Source organism: Camelus dromedarius, chromosome 5, assembly GCF_036321535.1.
Source record: "Camelus dromedarius isolate mCamDro1 chromosome 5, mCamDro1.pat, whole genome shotgun sequence".
Lineage (NCBI taxonomy): Eukaryota > Metazoa > Chordata > Mammalia > Artiodactyla > Camelidae > Camelus > Camelus dromedarius.
In genome coordinates this window covers 68,465,653-68,483,476 of record NC_087440.1, presented here as the reverse complement: position 1 = coordinate 68,483,476, position 17,824 = coordinate 68,465,653, and the positions used below count along the sequence as shown (strand labels likewise).

The 17,824-nt window shown below is 42.4% G+C and overlaps 1 protein-coding gene across 1 annotated transcript in view; it reads left to right on the top strand.

The window, feature by feature from the left end:
• The first annotated feature begins 15,917 nt into the window (after nt 1-15,917).
• LOC105086255 (zinc finger protein DPF3) overlaps nt 15,918-17,824 on the top strand; it is a 199,870-nt gene continuing 197,963 nt past the window's right edge. The window contains exon 1 of the mRNA XM_064486090.1: nt 15,918-15,949. Coding sequence (XP_064342160.1) covers nt 15,918-15,949 — 32 coding nt within the window. The remainder of the gene's footprint in view (nt 15,950-17,824) is intronic.

Sequence of the window (17,824 nt, the reverse complement as noted above, 5' to 3'; positions counted from 1 at the left end):
GGTCAATTCAAAGCTGAATTTTATCTAACCTTTAAAGAATGGATGATTTTGAAGTTATTTGAAATATTCCAAGCACTAGGAAGAAATAAAAAGCCTACATAATTTTACAACCCAAACTTGATAAAGGTAGTGTAAAAGTAGAGTTATAGACCGATATCACAAATGAATATATATTTGAAGAAATTTAAAATAAAATATCAGCAATTAGAATCTAGCAAAAAGAACCTAGAAATCTCTCTCTCTCTCTCTCTCTCTCTCTCTCTCTCTCACACACACACACAACAACAATCCCCCCCCACCCCCATGCCAAGATCAGGAGGCTTTTTTAAGGTGATTCAATATTAGGACACTTTTTGATAAAATCCATATTTAAATAATGGAGAAAAACTATATGATCATATCAATAGATGCTATCAATGCACTTGATAAAACTTATTTCATTCCTAATAAAACTCCAATAGTAATAGAGTATAACAACTTAAATATGCCAAAAGCTATTTACCAAAAGCTAACAGCAAATATTGTCCTTCATGGTGAAATAGGAAAATAATTTCCATTAAAATCACTGTCATAATTTGACTGCCAAATTGGAAAACAAGAGAAAAGTTATCTTTTTCTCCCTGATGACATGATTACATACTTAGAAAAACTGAGAGACTATAGTTAAAAAAACAAGTACCAGAATTAATAAGATAATTTGGCAGTGGGGATAGATTTTAAATAAATGTAAAGATCAAGAACTTGTCTCTACTAAATGTGGAAATGGGAAAAAGTATTGGATTTACAATAACAACAAAAATAATAAATACTTAGATATAAATCTAACAAGACACAGGATCTATATAAAGAAAACTACAAAGTATTAGTAATAGTATAAAAACAGAAATGAAGATATGAATAAATACAAAGGCATATCATGTTCTTGGATATAAAGACAAAATTTAGAATGTCAGTTCTCCCCAAAATAATATATACATTTAATACATTCCACTTAGGGTGCTCATAGGGTTTTTCTTAATTAGATAAAACAATCTTAAACTTTATACAAAGGATAATTGAGATACCATGGGGTAAAAAAGAATATCAGAGATCAGAACTTACTGGTATAGGAATTGCCGTTGGCATAGAAATTATTAGAGCAGAGGACCACAACTGAGAATCCAGAACTGGTACTCAGAAGAGGTTAAGGTTAATACACGATAAAGGAGGCATTTGAATTCAGTAGATAGAGGATGAACTACTTTTTAAATGGTGTTGATTCAGCTGGTTATTCTGCCAGAAGAAAGTAAATTTGGACCCCTATCTTACTTCATATACACGAATAAATTCCAGATGGAAAAAAGATAAATGTAAAAAAATAAAATAAATATTTTATAAGATAATATAGGAGGCTAGTGGTATTTTCTAAGGATCAAGGAGATCTTTTTAGCCAAGACTGAAAGAAAGTTATAAAGAAAAGATAAACATATTGGACTAAAAAATTCCTTTACAAGTATATTATAAATGGTACCATAAACTAAGTTAATGGGCAATTCATAATATCTGTAATGTAGATGACAGTTAAAGTCTTAATTTCTATAAAGTTAATGTTAACAGATTTCAGCTCTTATAAGTTGACAAGAAAAATAGTAAGTACCACAATTGAAAAATGAGCAACAGATATGAAGAGAAAATTCACAGAACAAGTCCAAATATCCTCTGCCATAAAAAAGATGCTTACTTTTCTTGGTGGTCAGGACAAGGCCATTGGCAGCACCTTCCTAGAAGCTAGAAAAGATCAGGTCCCTTCCTCTGCAGTGAACACAGCAGGGATTCTTGGTTTTGCAAGCCATTTGTGGGCTGGAATTCAGCCCCGTCAAACTGTGTGCAAGCTGCAAAACGCATGCTGTGGTCCAGACTAAGAGAAATGCAAATTAATAGTGAAATATTGCTTTATATCCATTAAATTGGCAAAAACTTGAGCTATGATACCTGTTGCCAGCAGGGATATGGGGGAAGTGTGCTCTCATACATTGGAGTTGTAAAGCGTTCCAGCCCTTTTGGAAGGCAGTCTGGCAATATGTATAAAAATACGTATTCCCCTTGACCCCAGAATCCTACTCCTAGGAGTCTGTTCCATAAAAATAAAAGCGCTAATTTGTAAGGACATGTGTGAGAGAATGTTTATTGCAGCATTGTTTGTAGCTGCCAAGAACTGGAAACATGGTGAATGGCCATTAATCAGGGAATGGCTGAAAAATTAAAATATATTACTCCATAGAATATTACATGGTCATTAAATGGAATGAATTATAGCCTTGCCAGATGTCTGAGAGAGATTTCCATGAGATACTGGTGAGTGAGAAAAGCAAGATGCAAAATGGGTGTAATATGATTCCATCATGGTAAAAAACAGACCCAAAAAAAGCCTCCTCACATGGGTGTCTACAAATATGTATGTGTGATTGTGTATGATAACAAAAGGAAATCTACATGGACACAATCTAGGTTGTTAATGTTGAACGAAGAAAGGAAAAGAGGGAAAGAGTTGCCTACAACAAAAACAGCAAGTATGATATAATCCCATTCATGTAAAATTGTGGGAATTTCTGTGCATAGGTGTGTATACACGTACGTGTGTGTACAAAGGAAGTTCACCTCAGTGTTACTGGTTAGGATGGTGAGATTTCAGTGGACTTTTATTTTCACGATTGTTTCTTTGTGTATTGTTCCAATTCTTTATGATGGACATTTTGTATTATTTTTATATCCAGGAAGAAGATGAAGTTATTTTCATCTTGAAAAGAAAAATAACAACAAAAAACAAATAAACCCCAAACTGGAAACACTAATATGACCCAGTAACACACACATTCTTATTTATAGTTGGCTGGAGGGGACTCAGCTTGAAAAGGTGGTAGAAAAGAATGGACAAAGTGAAGGTCTATTGCTCTGAAGCATTACCTCCATCGCAAATTATGGGGCAGTTGGGAAAATGTTTCGAGTCAGTCGCATGTGTATTTGTTACAGCACCTCTTTTTGATGGTTTCACTGTGTCAACAGAATTATTTGCTGCTTTTGGTAAACTTGTAGAAACTTTCAGTAGAAATTTGAAATTTTGGTACTAGTTTTTTCTTTACGGGAGAACACAGAGGGGTGGAAGATCACGAGAGGGGAAAGGACAGTATAAGGAAGAGGTTGGGAGGCCTCTCCAGCAGCTGGGGTCACTGGCTCAGTGTGACCTGCTGCTTTGAAGGTGTACAGTTTTATTCATTTGAGAAAGAGGTTTCCTCCCTGCTTTTAAGATGGCTAATGAAAATAGCATTATGTGATGTTACAGACCGGCATTGCAGATTTTAGATTTGAGAATGAAATTCATTTTTATGTTTTGGACTTAAGAGAAGAGGTATTTGGACTGGGGTTTAGAGATTGGGAAACTTGTCCTAGTTTTAGGTCGATACTGGTAGTTAGACTGAGTTTAGTTTTACTCAGTTATCCTTTTACAAACTGAGAAAAACAAGGGAAATCCTTCCTGCTCATAACATGAGCACCCTGAGCATATGTCCAGAGTTGTTGAGAGATTTAAATGGGCTCATATGGACAAAGTGCTTTAGAACAGTGCCTGCACTAGGGAAACAGGACCTAAGTTTTGCTCTTACTACTATTATTATTATCAGCCTTTTCTCATAGATTGGACTTGACTGTGTGCATGCATGATGCACGCATTTTTTTTTTGGAAATGGCCAATAATGTAAAGTATTGATTTAGTTTAAGATTTTGAGATCCTGTGTGAATTGCTTTGTGTATTATAATTCATCCAACACCCTGAACTTGAGGGCACTAAATTATATCTGGTGGCAAAATTCAATCAGTGGTTACTTATAGTCATCTCATAGTGAGACTTAGGGATTTAATATTAAAAACACTTTTGATTTCCTTAAATAAATGTGGTTTTCAGTGAATCAGGTGTTATTGATGCTCTGTTTGGGATATGACACATAGAAAGTATAGTTCTGTGGGATATCTAGCAGTTTTTGTCAAGGGCGTCTTTTTCTGATAATTAAAAAAGGAACATTTTCCGATATCATGCAATGAAGGATGAGTTAAGGAGTTTTGCTCTTGGGTTTGGTGTTTTGTTTCATTCCCTTTGTCCCATCACCTATATGACCTCTGTAGACCTGAGAGCAGTCTTAGAATGCCATTACTAACACTTTGTGCCTCGTTCACCTTCCCTGGAGTTTCTGGATAAGCTATTTTGACCCACCCACTGGGAGATCACCCCTGGTGTTGGAAGGTCAGGAGCCCTGAAAAGAAGGCAGGAGATGAGAAGGCCTCATTCTTCCTGCATTAGCTGTGAACCAGCAAAAGAAACCCCCTGCAGGGCTTCCAGATTTTAAAAGCACCCTGGTGCTTAATGACAATTGTGTGAGTGCAGAGCAAATGCAGGGGAACTCTGCCTCTCTCCAACCTCATTCCTCATCCCATTTCTATTAAAATAGAAGCCAGTCAAATGTGCTGACCAGCGGTAGCCTGAATTTTTACTCTCTGTGCTCACCTGCCTGCCTCACTTTTGGAAATGATGAGTAAGTTCCAGCTTGTTTTTGGCATCTTTCTTAAAGGGCTTTGTCTGGGGGATAGATTTGTATCCCTTTCCCAGGGATACAAATCTGTGCCCTTGATGCATTTCAGGCATCTGGTTTCCCTTTATTCTCTTGGTCCTGGAAAGAAGATTGGGAACAATCGTTTGAGTTCTCAGTCTGTGCTCTGGGCACCTCTCTCCAGAGTGTCTGAGGCATAAATCTGTCTATGACTTCTAGGCCAAATTGAATAGTCATCGGAAGTATCAACCATCAGGAGGCGTGGCCTGTGGGACTTTTCCAAAAGGCAGGGCAGGGCATCTCAGGCCATTCTGCTGGATGTTCAATTTCAGGTCATTGACCATTTAGGGGACATAAATACAGGGCTGTAGATACAACTTGGCATTCTCATAGTAAGAAGTGGAAGGCGTAGATTTCATAAGTGAAGAAAGTAATATGGTGCAAGTCATATGTTCACACTGACGTTGTATAGGGAAGGTCTCTCTAAGTTGTCGAAGCAGGGAGAATGCAGGTTCCCATGCATTGCTGGCTATCCCAGCAATCCAGGCACTCTGATCAAAGTGGATCATTACATGCTGGGACTATTTTTTTCCTCCTTAAGGAAAAATCTTGCAATTCTTTTGGGCCAAACTGGAATAGCCAGGGAATACATGCTCCATATATCATCAAATCCACTGAATGTAAGTTTCTGGCAACAAAAGAAACTGGACTGGTAAACAATTTGAGGTTAAGTCTGTGTGGTTAATTTTTTCTTTCCCTCTCAGTGGATAATAGATCTGATGCCAAAATAGCTTTGGCTATGGAACTGGGCATTTTTTCCCTACCTGACTCAGCATGGGTGATAAATAAATCAACTGTTTTACTGCTCTAACAGTATGTGGGATCATGGGTAATCTTTTCTCAGAGGCAAGCCATGTCCCCACTTCCCCCAGCTTTGTAGATGCATTCATCAAAGCTCAGAGAGGAAAGAGTGACTTGCTTTTTTATATCATGCACATTTGGTTGACACAGTGGAGAAGTTCCTTAATTTCAAACAGGTGACCCTGCCGTGGTTCTTACTCAACTGCATCACTCAAAAAGTATCCTAAAATTGGAACAATCAAGTTTTCCTTTGCTGTATTGTTTGACAGGTGGCGTATTCATTGCATGTCAATGATGTGGCATTAATTCATGACTGTTTGCCATGGACTTAATGACATTAAATCATTCAAGAAACATCTAGTGAATACCTACAGTCTTGCAGAACTTCGTGACAAAAGGACTCCGTTGTATCGTCTTGATGCTTTTTCAACCTTTTTCTGCCTTGGAGGTATCCATGTAAACATTGCTGCGTTTGGCAGTTTCTTCCAGGGCAGAGAACCCAGCAGCATTTCCCAACTTTGCTGCTTCAAAGTTTGTCTTCCCCACCAGCTGACACTAGAGGGCGCTCAATTGCCAGTAACAGATTTGGGTGCTTGATGCATTATTTCAAGAATTTGGTTTTATTCTTTTCAGTGAGGAAAGGTTGCACAACTCCATCTTCCTCAAAAGAGGAGACACTCTAACGTGGGCTAGATGTTGGTTTCCATTATGGCTTTCTCCCTAAAAATCCAGGCTTTTGAAATATCCCTGTTAGCAGTGAGTAACTTGCTAGTATGCACATCCCGTATATTATATTTAATCACATCCTATTATCATCTACTGAATCCACATCCAATTCCATGATATACCAAAAGGAAATTCTTGAAGGGACTGACTCCTTTATAAACTCAAAGAATTTACCAACAGACCAATTTGGCTCCCATTTTGCTTTCTGTTACATCTAATGCCATTTTCCCTTGAGCCTCCCATTTTTGGCCCAGGATTATTTGGCTTCAGCTGATTTAGTGGACCACATTCTGTTTACTTCTTTTTACCTCTGACTGCCCCTAACTCCACCATCCCTTATCTTCTGTCCTTTCCCTTCTTTGTACCTCTTAAGCACTAACCAGTACTCAGTCTTTCACTGCTTTCTAAGGAGACGGGAGGAGTATTTCTCAAGTGCCTACTATGTGTCAGTTGCTTTTCTTTATGTCACTTACACTATTACATGCATTCTTTCCAGCAACTTTTAGGAGTTGGTATCAATATTCCCATTTTACAGATGAATAAACTGAGGTTCAAGATTAAATCACAGAGCAGAGGTTGTGAACCTTGTACGAAATTGAGCCAGGATTTAGTTCTGAGGTTTTCTGATTATGTTTTTTTCTGTACCTCCCTTCTTACTCAGACTTGCATACTCTTTAGAACTGTCATCAGTGTTTCCAATCATACCATTCCTTGTCATGTTCCTTGATTTTACCGTATGCAAGTTTAGCCAAAATTCACAACTTACGATAAACATTAGTTAAAGACCTTATAAAATGAAAATGGACCTCAATTCTGATGAAATCAGCCCTCCTACCCCCATTATAACTAAGGATTAAACAGAAATCAAAGTTGGGGTAGGAGTAGCTTTGGTCATTAAGTAAAATAGATTCTTGGTTTAGCGCCCCTACTTTATGAGATTTCAGTTTAGGAAGCATCCCAGGGTGGCTAACATGTAAAATTACAATACTTATGCTTGACTTCATGGAAAGACTTACCAGAAATCCAAAGACCTTCAGAGTCTCTGTTAATGAGCTCATTTGTTTGGTCGTGTTATAGCTTAAATATTTCAAGCTTTTCATGGCAAGGAATTTCTCTGTTACTTGGTATGAAGCAGGAGGCTACCGTGAATATAGAATTATCAAGTTGAAAGTTGAATTCCCTCCAGTAGTCTACAGCTTCTGTCTAATGCAGCTCTAAAGGAGAAAATGGCCGTAGAAATGTCTGGGTTAGTAGACTTCTGACATTTATTATGAGTAGAGATTGATAAAACACTTTGTTGCGATATAAATTCACATATCATACAATTCACCCATTTAAAATGTACAATTGAATGGGTTTTATTATATTCACAGATATGTGCAACCATCACCATGGTCAACTTTAGAACACTGTCATCACCTCAAGAAGAAATCCTGTATCCTTTAGCCATCACCCTCCTGTTTCCCTACGTCTGCCCTCTCCAGCCCTGAGTAACCACTAATACAGTTTCAGTCTCTGTGGGTTTCCCTATTGTGAACTTTCCTATGAATGGAATCATATAGTCTTTTGTGACTGACTTAGCATAATGTTTTCAAGATTCATTGATGTTGTTGCATGTATCAGTACTTCATTCTTATTTATGGCTAAATAATATTCTGTTGTGTGGATATGCCACCTTTGGTTTATCCATTCATCTGCTGATGGACATTTGAGTGTTTCCACGTTTTGGCTGTTATGAATAATGCTGCTGCGAACATTCACATACAAGTTTCTGTGTGGACATAAGTTTTCACTTCTCTTAGATCTATACCCAGGAGTGGAATTGCTGGGTCACATAGTAATCTATGTTTAATTGTGTGCAGAACTGCCAGACCATTTTCCAAAGCAGCTGGACTATTTTTCAATCCCACCAGCAGTATATGAGGATTCTGATTTCTCCATATCCTTGTCAACACTTGTGATTTGACTTTGATCCTAGCCAACCTAGTGGGTGTGAAGTAGAGATTTTTTAGTAGGATGGGATTTATATCTCTAGATACAGTTATTTATGCTTTTCTTTATTCTTTCAACCACCAATTATTAACAGTCTGCTAGGCCTAGGGCCAGGCTCTGGAAATTTAAATGTGCCATCCCTGCCCTCCACATTTTGTGGGGTAGGGAGACATAAAAAGAGACACACTAAAACATAAGGTATATTTTAATATACCTATGGCTAAAACTGCGAAAGCCAAAAGACTAATTGGAGATCCATTTAATCCACATAGGTTCTCATCCAAGCTATGAAATGGGTACAATTAAAATATTTAATATTAGCTTTATAAAAAGCCTTTTTAGAAACATGATGGTTTTCAGAGTCATTATGAGCCAGCCCCTTGTGTTTAGAAAATAGCCTTGGAATTGTCAATAGAATTGTCAGTGAGTTCTACCTATTACAAAATGGCAATTATACCAAATTTCGTCTGTTGTGCAGGGATAACATAAGTTGAGAACAGAGAACGTATGGTGACTCTGGGAATCCAGGTGAGAACAGAGAACGTATGGTGACTCTGGGAATCCAGGTGAGAACAGAGAACGTATGGTGACTCTGGGAATCCAGGTGAGAACAGAGAATGTATGGTGACTCTGGGAATCCAGGTACCAAAATAAATTGTTTTCTTGTCTGGACCTTACTAATCCCATTTCGTTGGATTTTTGCTCCTCTTTACCAGAACCAGTTGCTTCCATTTTTCTCCTCTTCTAGCAGTTCTGCCTCACTCATTCTCCATCGTTATTTTCTTTGGGGTTCTGCACCCTCTGGGAGGAGCTGTCCCCAGGCTGGCTGCCCCTGTTGGCTTAGATGCATTTAAAATGTACTGGGTCCTCTGTGGACTTCAGGAGCATTTTCTCACCTCCTCCGTTTTTCCTCCTGAGTAGAATAAACATGGAGTTGAGGTCCTTTTGCAGCTATGCGGGCCAGAGTCCATCGCCTAGAGCGTCAGAGTAGAAAACATCTGCAATTCAGCATGCGTCTGTCCCCCTCTTTGCCAGAGTGTGGGACATTTTAGGTCCTAAGGCTTCTGTCCGTCTCTCCTGCTTGTGGACACCTATTTTTATATGGTGGTGTAAATATCTGCAGAACAACCAGACTTAGCGTGCTCTCCTGTGCTTGGCTCTTCCACTTCTCCTGGATGAATCCTGCCTAGTGACAGAGTGGACGCTTGAGGTCATGTAAATTGTGTGAGTGAGGGAAACAGGTGCCTCAAGTGTCACCACACTTAAAGCAATACCCTGCAGAAAGCCCTCTTTGGGGGCTCTTGAGGCAGCCACTTTCGCAGATGAAAAGAAGGGTCTTTACCCAGGAAATGGCTGAGGGGGTGAATTTATTTCTTTACCTGTTGAGACAGTCTGAAGGGAATTTGGTTCATTTATGTCTTGGTCCAACATGGTTCTAGTCGCTCCCCATGGTGGTAATGGGGGAAGGTCCCCCTTCCCCCAGCCCTGCCCACTTCATTCTGTTCTTCTCTGCAGGAGCTGCCAGGACTTCAGATATGGTATCCATGTGCATGGGCCGAGGGAGAAGTTGGAAAATTTGGACTTGGCAGGTAGAGAAAGGAGTTAGGGATTAAAAAAAAAACAATAGATAGGGCGAGAGCTCTATAACCAGTGGCTCTATCAGGAAGAAGAACCGAGCCCACTTGTGAGTGTCTGCATTTGTGAGGGAGAAAAGGGGCCGGGGCTAGTCCTCAGAGTAGACTGATTACTCCGTGTGATTTGAGTGGAGAAAGCTCCTGTATAAAAATATCCCATCCGCTGCCTTTCCTGGTGCCTGAGATTCTAATCAACCCACTGCTTCTGCGTGTGTGTGTGTGTGTGTGTGTGTGTGTGTGTACTATGTATCTCATGAAGTCTTGATCCCTTCCTTGTGAAGGTTTTGGGGTGTCCTAGAATCCTCTCTTAAGATGCAGCTACCCACGAGGGAGATTCCTTTAAGGTGACTCAGAGCATGCCCTGAGGGGAAGGGTGGGGATTAGTCTGAATGGACTTGGAAGAGGCCCTTGATGGAAGGTAGAGTCCACTGAGAAAGGAAAAGCCAGAGGAAGGGAGTTTAAGAGAATCCCAGCCTATTCACAGTTTCCCCAGGGAAGAGATTTATAGTAACATTAGGAGGGAGATTGTGGGGTAAGGGATTAAGATGTCTAGTAAGGCAAACCTCCTCTCCCACAGTAGAAGGTGCTAGGACTTCATTGGTCTCCAGTCTTCAGGCCTTGGCCTTGACTTTGTGTTTCTCTAGTCAAGTGGAGCTGGCTGTTGGCATTTGAAGGAGCCAGAAACCTGGCATCGTCCTGGGCCCCCCTCACGTCTCCCTCAAGTCCACAACAAGCCGGCCACCAAGTCTTGCAGGTTCTACCCCCTCTCTTAGGAGGGATCACTGATCCTGTCCCTTATCTTTACCCCAGTGCCACAGCCTCCTAGCACGTTCCCAGGCCGCCAGCTCAGCCTCTTTCCAACCCCCAGTCATATTCCTGCTGAAATAAATGAGCTTTCTAAAAAGGCAACTGCTTCATTTTCACCCCTAGCTTAAAATCTTTCAATGTTACCTGATTGCCTTCCAGATAAAACTACCTTCCTACTAAGGGATCCCCTGAAATCATGATGCCCCCTCTCATCTCCCCAAAAGCTTTTTATATGTGCTGCCACCTCTGCAGGGACATCTTTCCTCCTACAGGTCATTTTTGGACTCAGCTTGGGGATCACCTCTTCTAAGAGGACAACTCATTTTAGACTTTTCATCTAGTTGATGCCTCATCCAACCTCACAGTGGCCCCTGTTCTTCCATCTCATGGCATCATCCCTGCCCTCTCCCCATCCCCACCCTGAACCCACCTTTCAAATATAAGTCTTTTATAGGTGGGAACTGTCTCAGGTGTTGCTGTATTCCAAGGCCCAGCAGAAAGGAGGCATGGTGGTACAGAGTAGGGAATCTATAAATATTTGCTGAATGAATTAGCTGTTTTTACATTATGTTTTGGGTCTGAAAGTTTTTTTTAACCCCTTGACTCATTTCTGAAATCTACCCAACCATGGCCCAAATTAAATGTGACCTCCTCCATGAAGCCTTTCCGTCCCCCAGCATTAAAGGGACTTGTTCTGTCCACTGAGGTTCTTTGGCATATATCACTTCTCCCTTGTTTTACACCAGTTTGGGAACATTTTGATACCATGAAACCTTGAAAACCCAAAGCAGTGAATGCACTCAATAAACACCCAAAGATGCATCCATTGGGATTATGGGCACCATGCCAGGAAGGCAAGATCGGCTGGGCAGGCCACTTTCCCTTTTAAGTCACATCAAGTAATTACTCTGCTTGCTTGTAGGGTTGGGCCTACTATTTTTATTCTCTCTCCAGATGGATGGGAATTGCTTTTTGAGAGTTGTTTCCATGTCTGATTTATTTTTATTTCACCACCTGTGCCTAGCACAATGCCTCCCTCATAGAAAGCCTCCAATGGATGAGTGAATGAATGAACAGAGTAGCGGTAGCAGCGTCCATTGGTTTGGATTTGACTCTTCTCTGAAATAAGAGGTTTCAGAGGTCTGGCCCTAGGAGCATCTCTTATATCTAGACTTCAATTTTTTTCCCTGTGCTTTGAGATTTTGTGACTAGATTAAGAACCCCTCCACCTACAATCCCAAGAAGAGAGAAAACCAGATGGCAGTTTTGATGCCCCCTCTTCAGCTCAGTGCCTAGAACATAGCAGAGCTGGTTCTGGGTCTCAGGGAACCAGCATGGCCAACCAGCTGCCAAGGCCATGACTGATTGTTCTATGGGTGAATGGAGGGACTAAGGGTGAGCTTGTTCTTGTGTTTTGAATACCCACAGGACGTCAAACTCCTTCAGCTCCCAGAGCCCGCTGGGAACTGCCTTTATTTTGGATGGCCTTTGTGGCACACTTCCTCTTTCAGATGAACTCTTTGGCTCTTTGTGAGTCCTTCGTCTCCTTCTCTTACTTCTCTCTCTTATTTCCACATGTCTTAAAGATGTCAGCTGAAAAGGCCGACACTTGTTACAGAAATGCCATTCTTCCCTGCTTTTGGATGAGCATCTCCTCACAGCTTTGATTCATTTTCTGCTGAAACAGTCTTCAAAATTCATAAGAGAAAACAGATTCAGGTACCTCTAGTGGTTCAGGTACTTGGATCCTCTTTTGCACCACGACTGTTCCTTTGGATGGGTGGCATGGAACACATACTTAAGGCGGACCAGGAAATTTTGCTAACTGATGTCAAAGCTGAATTTTGGGAACGCTAGACAAGATGGATTAACATGATTGAGAGAGGCCTTATCCTTCTTTCCCTGGTCACATACACTGTCTAGAGCAATACCGTACAATAGAAACACTACAGGAGTGTTTTAAAATTTCTTAGTAGCCACGTTAAAAAAATTAAAAAGAAAGAGCTAAAATTAGTTTTAATAACATTTTTAATTTAACCCAGTAAATCCAAAATAATGTCATTTTAATATGTAATCAATATGAAAATGATTAATGAGATCTTTTACATTCTGTTTTGGTCCTAAGACTGGTGCGTATTGACACTTACAGTATATCTCAATTCAGACTAGTCATATTTCAGATGCTTAGGAGCCATGTGTGATTCATGGCTCCCATATGGGGCAGCACAACTCTGGACTCTCCAGGTGGGATGGGGAAGTGGTTATTCTGGGCCTCCTCCGTCCTCCAGATTAAACTACCTAACCAACTAAATCAAGATGAAAGAGATGGGGAGGGATAGAGTATATTCAGATATATGAATATCTATAGAGCCTTAGAGATTGTATTCTTAAAGTGTTTTGATATAGTCAGTAAGAGGACATTTTTTGGGTTTAAGTAATTATATGACTCCTAACTGAACCAGTCCTATTTATTATTTTGTTCTCATGAAAGTTGTTCTTTGCTCATTTTTCTTGGATTAGTTTAAAATCTAAACTGGATGGACAGTTTCACTTTATGATGTGTCCTTTTATTCAGATATCCTACATTCCTTATGCCAATAGGAAATAGTTAAATACCTATATAAAAAATAATAATTAGCATGTATTGCTATGTGCCAGATACTTGACTTGTGTTACCTCACTCAATCCCGGAAGTAGGTTCTATTATTACTGCCATTTATCAGATGAGGAAACTGAGACATTCAAGTTGCTAAGTAAACTTGCCCAAGATAACCCAGCTGGCAAATGGTGACCTCAGGCAGGTAGATTTCAGAGCTCAAACTTCGAAACACAATGTACAGCACTTCCTTGCAAAATTAATGTAAAATTTAACATTCTCTCTAAACTTTTAGGGTTCTTGTCTCATTTAAACAGGTCTACTCTACATTCCCTTGCTTTTGAGCATTCTGACCAAAAATATGTGCCTTTTTGTGGGGTGAGATCAGTACATTTTAAGTCTTATTTGAATAATTTGTCCTCATGGCAGATGGGTCAAACCATCTGCAAACTGACAGATGGAATTTGCCTTCCCGTAGAAAAAAATCTTGATCTGTGACATAAAAACCAAAGTTAAAATAATAATAACTCTTACATTTCTTATAGTTGATAAAAGGTGAATTCACAACAGTTTTGTTTATTTAAAAGTCATGCTTGTACTGACAGAGTTAAAATGACATTCCATTAGATATGAAAGGCAAGTCCATACTACTTAAAAAAATAAAATCCTGTCTTTAGTTCATAAATTTTTCAATTCAATCATTATAAAATATAACTTTAATGTTTCAATTCTGGGTTAAAATTTCCCAAAGTGAAGACAGATCTGGTCCACCATATTCAAGTGTGCTGGATATTTAAGAATTATGCTGGTTTCTGCATCTTGGCTTTAACTTAATAAATGATTATACATGCTTAGAATATGTATTTTTCTTTAATGTGTAATATAAATTTGTTTCCCCTCTCCTACTGGAAGCCTTGTTCAGGGCAGGCACTACATTTCTTCCTTACTTATCAAGCTGTGTATATTAAAACATACTGTTGCCTTCCACTCTGAATTGCTATGCTTTTGATATCTCAAAGAGGCCGTTGGGAGTTCTGACTGTTACTTCAAACTCATACTTCTTGGGTTGGAAAACAGTGCTTGCTTTTTAAAGTTGTCAAGGCCCATCCTAGGCAAAATACTAGCTTTTGAACCAATCCCTTGACAAATTAATAAGGAAGGGATTTTCAAATTTTAATTTTAGAAAAGGTGATAACTTTTTCAAACTGCAAGATGCTGTGTCGAGAAGTTACAAAGCAACCTATAGGCAGAAAGAAAGGGTTAAAATTTCAAGTCTTTCAGACACACTGATTCAGTCTTGTTCTCTTTATCTGTAACTCTAATAGTGTGTGGAGTTGAATTTTGAAAGTTCTGAAACTTAAAAAAAATTTATTTTATCCATTGCTTTGAGTGGAGTGCCAGGAAAGGGAGTGAGAAGGCACAGCTTTGAAGAACTGGCACTTTGGCATCTCCTCTCACCCCCTTTTCACCCCTCCCCCACTATTTTAGCTATTTGACCTGATTAAAAATTTGGGATGGTGGCCAGATTGCTGTATGCTAACGAGGCCCCTATTCATGATTTAGTGCGATTTCATCGACCCCGACCTTCCTGGCTGCCCAGTGGAAGCCTGGCTTCGCAGAAGTCTTCCAGTTTTGTCAGGGGTTCGCCAGTGAAGAGTTCGCACTGACTTGAAGCAGACACACTTTGTAAACGCCTCGGGTCACAGTGGATTGTTCATTAGCAAATTCTTTTCACCTTCTATCTAACCAGTGAAAGGTGACGCCAGAATCGCGTGTGCTACTCCCCGAAAGAGACCCTGGCAACAACCAGTCTAGATTCCACAACTTCTGCCTAGTTACTCGCTTTCCTAGGAACAGAAAGCGTTTCCGAAGGTGCCCTTAAACCTCTCCTCCCTTAAGCCTAAAGGTCAGAACGCCAGGCCCCAATGAGCTCCCTAGACGTCCGGAATCTGACCATTTCAGAAGTTTCTGGTGTGTGAGAACAGAAGAGGTGGTAGTGGGGGACCGCCAGAGTAACTACCGCGCATTACGTAACGAAAGCCCAGGCTGCAGAAGGGAGCGAGCCTGACATTGAGACATTCCAGGGGGAGGGGAGTTGCTGTCCTGCAGTCGTCAGGAACGGCGGCAACCGTTCCAAGAAACCAAGAGAGGAAGGTGGCCGAGATAAAGACAACACTTCGGGAATGAGAATATTAAAAAGCCGCAGGACCCAAAGCATTAGCAAACGTCAGGACACGTGTAGTACTTTGTTACACGAAACGGCAGCCTTCCAACTTTTGCACGGGAACAAGGGGATTTGCCCTTCGGGAGATTAAAAACGTAACAGCAAAGCCAAAAGCTAATGAATGGGATTCAGTGGTTTGTTGTAATACTTAAATATTTCTGTCCAGGAGCACAACTCTCTGCAGTTATTTAGAAAGTAGGGATTCAAACCAAACTAGAATACTCTTCCGTGCGTCTCCACTTTTCCCAATCCGAAAAGGAGCGGCTCGCGCGGTACTGCCCCTTTAAGACCTGCTTGCTCTCGGGCTCTACAAAAGGGAGTGACCTCTGGGCTTTGACAGCTCCCCTAATAACTACCACCGTGCAGGCCCCGCCCACCTGGCGACCAGCCGCGCCGATTGGCCGGCGGGCCGGTATCCTGTGCTCTGATTGGCTCGCCGCTTCCCCTGAGCGAACCTTTAGAACTCTGAGACAGACAATATTCTGTTACATTGTAGCAAAATGGCGACTGTCATTCACAACCCCCTGAAAGCGTAAGTAAGACTAAAAAATGTACATATTCCGCGTGGTTTAAATATGAAAAAAAAGGCGCCTTCTGCGTGTCGAGCGCTGCCAATGCACTGCGCTTGCAGGCGCCTACAGCCGTGGCGGGGCTTCTCTCTTTTCTTTCAGCTCTTACTTCTTCATCTTCTTTTTTTTACCCCAACGCGGAGAAATGTCAGGAGATGCAATTAACAAGAAGAAAATTGTTACATTTATGTTCTTCTAAATTGGCGGACAGAGAGAGAGGGGTTATAGGCGGGGGAGCCAGGCGCTCAAGCGCTCTGCAGCTAGGGGATCGTGGGCAGCTCGGGGACAGCACGGTCCCCCGAGTGCCCGGCCTCTCGGGGCGGTGAGCGCGGCGCGGGGGGCGGCCGAGCTGGGGGTGAGCGCCGGGCAGGGGCTGCCTGGGTGCACTTGGCTGAGCCCCGCGCCTCCGGAGCCCGCGGCCCCCGCCTGGCTGCTAGGTCCACCGGGGCGTGCGGACCGCGGCAGCTCCGGAGTTTGCAGGGCGCTCTCTGCCTTCCGATCGCTTGCGGGGAGTTTGTGCAAACCTTCCGGAGTTAGGAGGACCGCAGGGGGAGCAGCGGGTCCCGGGAGCTCTGGGGCCCAGGTGGTTGCCTGGGGCTTTCCTGCCGGGGCAGCCCCCGGAGCGTGACGGCAATTCGGGCAGTCGCCGGTGTGTCATCGGGTGTGTTTGTGGGGGAACTGGCTGTAGTAAATTAACGACTTGGGTTAACTTGGGGGTGATTTGGAGGCAGGAAAGCTGCAGGTCTTATGAATGGTTTTCTCGCCTCCTCTGGGTGAAAAGCCGAAGCAGGCGAGGGGCAGCGTCTGCTCCCGGCCAGAGCGAGGGGCAGGTGCCTCTGGCCGCCGCCGGGAGACTTTGAGCGGACGCCCAGATCCGGAACGGAGGGGGGCGGGCTGGGCGAGGACACGCGGGGGTCAGTCCCCGGGTCCGACAGCCAATTCCTGCCCGCCTTCCTTCCCCCTCCTTTTTATCCTGGCTTCCTTCCTTCCTTCCTTCCAGTCGGTGGAACTGTTAAGCCGCCAAGTCCACTCGCGATCGCGGAGCCGGGGGTGGCTTCGGAAAACTAGCGTCGTTCTAAAAGGGATGCTATTGGCAATGATGTTGGCAGAGGGGCGCTCCCTCCGGATCGCGGCGCGACGTGGGTGGGGGTCTGCGCCCCTGGGATTCGGACTTACCAGCTAGGCTGGAAGCCGCGGGCGAGGGGAGGGGGAGGTGCGGGTGGGGAGCGTTTCGTGCCTAATTCTCGCGGGTGCGTGGCGGATGCCCACCCAGGTTCTTTCATCTCAGCGCATCTGCGTCCGCACCCTGGGCTCTTTCTGGAGTTGGAAGCCAGGTTCGCACCGAGGGTGGTGGTGGGGGGCGGTAGGGGGGTTCTTAACGCGAAGGAACGCGCGGGGAGAATGGGAAGTCTTTGCATCAGCTTATCTCCTACAGGTAATAAGGGGAAAAGGGTAGTGATGTCCCAGATCTCGGAGTTTTAAGTGTGTGTGTGTGTGAGTGTGTGTGTGTGTGTATGTGTGTGTGTGTGTGTGTGTGTGTGTTGGCGCTGCTAAGAGGACATTGGAAGCTGAGGCTGATCGAGAGCAATTCTTGGCTTCAGTTCTCCTTCGGAAGCTCAGATACACTGCACTTGAACGCCACAGCGTTTCACCCGAGAAAGAAAATGTTTTATGGCAGAACAAATGGGCGTAACTTCGCGGCATCCTTGCTCGAAGTCGCTCGCGCTGCCACATCGCTGATGCTTTTTCTTTTCTTTTCTTTTTTTTTTAATTTTAACCGACCCACAGCTGATGTGCAGTTTTCACATTTCCAGCCGAAATCGCATAGCCAGACTGAT